The 7029-nt window shown below is 35.4% G+C and overlaps 1 protein-coding gene across 1 annotated transcript; it reads left to right on the top strand.

The window, feature by feature from the left end:
- The first annotated feature begins 2532 nt into the window (after positions 1–2532).
- LOC119981219 (disease resistance response protein 206-like) lies at positions 2533–3422 on the top strand. The gene has a single exon (XM_038824277.1). It carries the CDS (start codon positions 2609–2611, stop codon positions 3167–3169), a length of 561 nt encoding a protein of 186 aa, XP_038680205.1. The 5' UTR covers positions 2533–2608; the 3' UTR covers positions 3170–3422.
- Positions 3423–7029: the final 3607 nt, after the last annotated feature.

Consider the following 7029-nt stretch of genomic DNA (forward strand, 5'->3'; position numbering starts at 1 on the left):
CAATAAAGTGTGTGTATGACATTATTTGCACATTTTTATCAAGAAATGCTTAAATGTGTGTGTTTCCAGAGAACTTTTTGAAAGACAGTGAATTATTTAAAGCATATATTTCTTGAATTTTCTGAGTATAATGATATTTAATATTTAATCACAACTAACTTTTATTTCAACTCAGTTTTGCTTATCACAATCAAATTATATGTAATATTTAGTAATACAAAAATTGACTCAAAAGATCACTAAAATAATTACATAGTCAATCTCTTAAAATAATTCCATAGTCAGTGTAAATCAATCTCTCAGCTCATTAAAGCAATTCCACTTTAAGAGTGGGGTTTGTGGAAAAGATCATGATAGTCATACAAGCCTATTTGGATAGCAACAAGTCAATATCGAATGAGTTGCAGAGCAATATATAAAAGTAAGTCAAATTGAGTCATATATACTCACCAAATATATATTCATTAAATGAAGCAATCATTTTCAGCAATTTATTATTTTCACCAACCAAAGAAAAGTGTTCCCTATGATAGTTTTAGGACCTGTGCACTACACGTTTCAACAAGTCAATAAATTTTAATCTAATCTCGTCTACATTATATAAAATTATCTTAACTCAAAATTAATTGATTACTCTATTTTAAAAAAAAATAAATTGGAACATAAATTTGTTAGAAAATCGACCATATGAAAGTTTGAAGCTTATTAGCATTAGGGAAAAAAAAGTATACTGCAATTAGTTGCTAAAGAGTATACCACCTATTTATTATTGAATAGTACTTAGACCCCCAAAATATGATCCTCGTTTCACCCACAATCAATATGAAGTGTTGGATGTTAAGTGGGTCCTACATACGTGTTTTTAATCAATGGTTATTCACATGTCACATAGATTTAAAGGTAAATATAGTTATATTTTGGGGGTTTGTAGCATTACTCTTTATTATTCTGCTATATATCGTCACTATAATACTTGATAAAACCAAAACCCCTCCAATAAGGCACTAACACGTGTCCATCTAGGAGGATAGCACAAACGAGTGTCACCTCGGTACATATCGGTTACCAGGAATACCGACAGACAGACGAACTACCTAACAATTTAATAGGAGTGACATTTCAACTGAGAGGACTACAGACCCAAGCAACAACTTACCGAACAATCATCCAGCTAGATTTGGCCGCCCTCTTACTTGTTAGTTTACATGGCCACAGAATCTTATATTTTTTCTGGGTTGTGTCAATCTGCTTCTGAGACTGAGTACAAGTTAAGTATGTCGGTTCAGATGCACCAAACTCATTTGACAAAGAGAACATGATTACTGACTCAACAAATGACAAGAAAAGATGGTCGGTATAAAAGTTGTATGCTTGGTAAATCTGCAGAGACTGTTAAAGGTAAGAAATGAGAAAGTATACTCCACTATTTATAGCAAAAGATGAATTCAAATTTGTGATTAGAGGAGCATGACCCTTCAGATCACCCAATCCAAGCCATTGATATATCGTCTAGCTAAAAGCTGTCATCATGAATGAAAGGCTTCACTCAAGTTAAACTCACTCACTTTTTTCACTTTCTACTATTAGTTTAAGAGAAATCTCTCAATACCGAACAATCTCTATAGCCTTCTTTGCTACCGAACTAACTTAAGCGTTGGAGTATCCCCTGAGACAACCTCGGGGACCCAGTAGTTCACGTTTACTATCTTTGCAAAGAAGAACAACTATACAACGGTTCCTAATATGATCAATTGAGACGACTGTAGACCCGAGCAACAACTTATGGAACAATCATCCGGCTAGTTTGTTTCTGCTCGTCATCAATATAGAAGAGGGGACACTTATTACAACATGAAAAATAATGCAACTTTTAAGAATTTTGATATCATAAAGATGACATATATGAATTCTTCTATGCAAACTTAAAGTACGGACTTAAAATGTTGACTACTTTTTGAGAGTGCGGATAAGTGAAATGAAAAGTGAGTCCCATTTCTTTGCGTCCCACATGTTTCAAATCATATGTGAGATTGATGTGCATAAGTTAATATAACTTGTGGGTATCTGCATAAGGGTGTTGCACGGATTTAATTTACACAACTAATATGAAAATGTATAATTGTTGATTAAATTATAATTTGTAAGATTTAACTTGAAAGTTTATAAATATTCTAATATCATAAAGATGGCATTATTGTAGTAGTTCAAAAATTTTGATCATTCAAAAATTCTTATAATTATTATTTTCTAGAATTCAAAACTCAATTAATCTCATTTTATTGCTAATTCTATTAATTTACTATAAATGCTTTTGTAGAATGATACAATACTTTAGTTGGGTAGAGGAAGCTGCCACTGAGCAAGTTAAAAGTCTAGACTCTAGTGGAGGATGCGAATCAATTTTCAAAAGGGAATCCCATCCACTATGCTGGAAGGAGACAAGGAAATTTCATTTTAGCTTTTTTCTTTTCCTCTCAATCACTTAAGTAGCAGCCTCATATTGGCCCTATATAAGGTCATAAAGCAGAGACCATATCCTCACAAGTCTTACAAGCACCACCACTAGCTATTAGCAAGCTAAGCATTGTTGTGACACTATTAGCAAATTATGGCACCAAAAAATTGCATTGCCATTGTCTTCATTGTCTTCCTTGCTATGTCTTCATGTTCTGCTTATCAAACTAAAAAGAAGCAGCACAAGCCCTGTAAGGAGTTAGTGTTGTTCTTCCATGACATTCTCTACAATGGCAAGAACGAACGCAATTCCACGGCGGTTATCGTGGCAGCCCCGGAAGGGTTCAACCGGACGATACTGGCAGATAAGTTCCATTTTGGGAACATTGTGGTGTTTGATGACCCAATCACACTTGACAACAATCTTCACTCGCCATCAATTGGAAGGGCTCAAGGGATGTACATTTATGACACTAAAAGCACCTTCACCGGCTGGTTGGGTTTTTCTTTCTTCTTCAATAGTACACAACACCAAGGGAGTATAAACTTTATGGGCGCGGATCCGATTCTGGTGAAGGCTAGAGACATTTCTGTGGTGGGTGGAACTGGTGATTTCTTCATGCATAGAGGAGTTGCAACTTTGATGACTGATGCTTTTGAAGGCGAAGTCTATTTTAGGCTCCGGGTTGATATTAAATTCTATGAGTGCTGGTAGAAATGTTTTTTCCTTTTTTTTTTCTTCTTCTAATGTGTGTGTTTTTTAAGTGATGAGTGTGGGTTCATTGGCTTGCTGTAATGGACTGTGTTAGTGGCCATTTTAAAGTTATCAATTTCCTACTAGAAACGCAGAGTCTATTTAACATTTTCTTGGTGTGGGATTCTATTCTAGGACAACTGTCTTTCAATAAATAAGAATGAATTTTGGTGGATCAGCACATGCTGTACTACGATTCCTTTTCTGGGAAAAAGAATTTGCATAGATTTGGACAAATGTTGGTCCCATAAAGCTCATTATGTTACTATACGGTTGTTAAAAGTACATATGTGTTGATTTAAAAAAAAAAAAAACCACTTTCATAATAGACTAGCGGTGAGTTTTTTTGGGCAAAATCATATGAATTTAGAATTAATAAGGTTTTGAATTCGATTTCCACTAGGAGTAATATTTTTGTGACCACGCATTAGGTTTTGAATTCGATTTCCACTAGGAGTAATATCGACAAGTGGAAAACTCATATGCGGGCAGAGTTTACTTCTATATTCAATGTACAACGGACAGAACAGGACCTTAGCACCTTTAAACAGATGCATGTAAGTGGGCTCTTTATCTTACATGGCCCCATTACATAGGATTAATTATAAAGTATGAAAAAGTTAAAGAATTAGACCTATCGTTTGGCACTTACTTAATCTGTATAGTTATATTAAATATGGTAGGGTACAACAAAAAATAATGATGCCAGAAAGGCCAAAAGCAACTGAACGGCACAATATGACACTCGGTGCTACTAAATATCCCGGGGAATATGGTCCCAATACATTCCAAGCTTATGTGGCAAGCCTAGTCAACCTGTAGAGTTGGCAAAATTGAATTTTCAATTCAATTTTCAAATTCAGTTTCACATAAGCATTTATAATCTGTCAGAAGCTCAGGGTTTCTACATTGAAACACGTAAACTCCAAAACCCCCATTCTCCAACGCGATTTATGCGAGCTCAGGGTTTCTCTGTCTACTTCTTCCGATTCCGACCAACGATTTGTAATCAACGACATTGTTCCAAAGTTTTTTTAGTGGAATCAAAGGTACGTTGTTTGAAGGTATGTTGTTCTGTTCCAGCAGAGGATGATTGCTTTTTCTTTCTTCCTGTTCAAGTTCTTCCCAAGCTTTTTTGGGGTTTTTATGAGTTTCTCTAAACCACCTTCTACTTGTATACATAAGTTGGATTGTATTAGTGTCTGGCGCCTGCCTTGTTCCAAAAGACTGTAGCAGATCATCATCCTGCCTTAAGACATTGTTTTTATTTTCCATAAGATTGCAAGCATGATTTACTTGGGGTTTGTATGAGGTCTTCATTGGAATATCAATGTATTGCATATTTAGTTATGAAGCTATTTTTTTGAAAATTTCCTTCTTACATTGTTCAAGATTTGTTCTTACTCTCCCAGTTTGTGACCATTATCTTGTAGCAATTTTTTGATATGGTCTATGTTGATCCCTACAGTTTTTTGTGGAACTAATGTAAGTGTTTTTTTGTACAAAATCCGTTACCTTGATTCGTTGCTATCCTGTTGACCGATACCAAAGTGTGTGTGTACTTACCCCAAGTGTAGGGTATCGGCAAGTAATAAACCCGTGAGTCCGGTATCAATCCACGAGGAAGCAATGCAAATTTGGTGGTGAATGTTATGCAAATGACTAGCTAACACTAACAAACACAACGAATATCAAATAAAAGCAAGTAAATGAAAAGGGCCGAATGACTCGATAGCATGAGCGATTTTGTAATCAAAGTAAGTGAGAATTGGATTTAAAACAATTAATTAAAAACCTAGTCTCTAATCCATCCTGGTGGCTACTTGGTTTTCATACTCAAGGTATCATTACAAACACACACAACCATACACAATGCATTGTGTGATACTATCAATCATGCATATGCAAAGAGAATTGGGATATAAGACTTCAATTCATACATGTAGGCCATCGGGCTTCTTAATCTACGATGAACACAAAGGGATAAGCACCTAATATTATGGATTAATGTTCCCCCTTGGGGCTCAGCTTGGCTAACACCCTAGTTTCACACTCAAAGATCAATTAACCATAACTCTCCCATGCATATTCCTAAATTAACCCAAAACCCCATCATCAATACACATAATTAATAGCTATGCAATGAAAAACTCGATTAATTAAGGAAATCATGCAATAGATTTAACAATTCTCAATCGAACACATTAGATACAATCCCTAGACTAGACAATCCAAGAATACACTCAAATATGTCATTCTCATATATCCAATCACACAACTATCACGAAATTAAAAGAGAGAAATCGAAGCTACGATTCTTTGAGCATTCCTTAAGTAATCGAAACCTTGCACCCACCGTTAGGGACTAGAAAATAGAAATGGAACTTAGCCACTCATTATAATGAGAATAAACATCAATTTTAAAGAATAAAACCAATGTTTACAATCAAGATCACAAGAACTAAGCAAAACCCTAGAGAGAGAAAGAGAGAGAAAACTATGGTGGCTAGATGTTCAAGAGTGAATGAATGAGAAAGAAAACCCAAATCTTTCTCCCATTGGTTATATTTGAGAAATACCCAAAAACCCAGCTCAATTAACCATTCTCGAAATGCAGAAATCGGGCAACTATCCGAACAATTGAGAAATTTGTGTGGACAATTAAACCTTCTGGTTCCAACTGTCCAGACAGATTATAAGGTGTTTGGATAGTTTGTGCAGATTTCCATTTTTGGCTGTAGCTTCATGATTCTTTGACCTTTTTACCCTTGGATTCAACTATCTGAACATCCAATGAAGGTGTTCGGACAATTCTTCATCTCTATGCACTTTTCTTCAGTCCTGAAAGTTTCCAACTTTGCCGGTTTAGTCATATTTTCTGCAAAACCAATGAGAGGCAACCATAAGAGTAAAACTAACTTATTTAAACACAAATACATTACTTTAGATACTAGAACCCCCTAATTAGATGATATTAGGACCTCAAAATAGAGGTCCGGTCACACCCCCCAACTTAGACGTTGCTAGTCCCTAGCAATGCAAACACTACCTAAAAATAAAAACCTAACTCACTGACGTAGGAATCACGGTTGCATTTAGCATATGCAACAAGCCTTTAAACCCCTAGGTCACCCTAGTGGACGAGTTGTAGTCTCGTGAGGACTTATTAGAGCGATACCCACAAACACTTGTCAAGGGATCCACCATTACTTTGAAAGCACCATAAATGATTCTTAAGTTCTCACATGCAAGAAATAGAGCTAATTCCCCAATTCCCCCGCTTAGTCAAAAACATTCAAAATCTTTGGAAAATCAATCTCAATCCCCTTAAAGATGACCAAGAACAATTTATACTATGAAAAATATATGTGCAATCAAGCAAGACAACTCAACACATTCACACAAGTAAAATCTTGTTATGGACCCTTTTGGTGTTTATAAATCCCCAATCCCAAATGTACACAAAAACATGAAAGTATTGTGCTAAGTGAATGACTTACACAATTGAATTAAATGTATGTGTTTATAAAAGATAACTTGGATGGGCATAGCTTTGAGAAAGAAATCACCTACAAGAGGAATTAATGCATTCACCAACTTACTTGCTTACCTTGGATCAAATTCATCAAAAGGTTAAATGGGTTGTAATGTGGCTAAGGGACAAGGTAGGAAGAATTTGGAACTAGGTAACAAGTTGGAAGGTTAAGTTCAAACATGTGAGCTAAATTCTCATTTTGTCACCCCTTCCATTGTACCACAAATCCAAACACTTCTCATCCTTTACACACAAAGGATTAACTTTATTGCATACACCTCTTTTT

The sequence above is a fragment of the Tripterygium wilfordii genome, chromosome 16 (genome assembly GCF_013401445.1).
Source record: "Tripterygium wilfordii isolate XIE 37 chromosome 16, ASM1340144v1, whole genome shotgun sequence".
NCBI lineage: Eukaryota > Viridiplantae > Streptophyta > Magnoliopsida > Celastrales > Celastraceae > Tripterygium > Tripterygium wilfordii.

Bases quoted from the DNA above. Each gene is read 5' to 3' on its own strand.
- LOC119981219 (XM_038824277.1), top strand. From the start codon at position 2,609: ATGGCACCAAAAAATTGCATTGCCATTGTCTTCATTGTCTTCCTTGCT.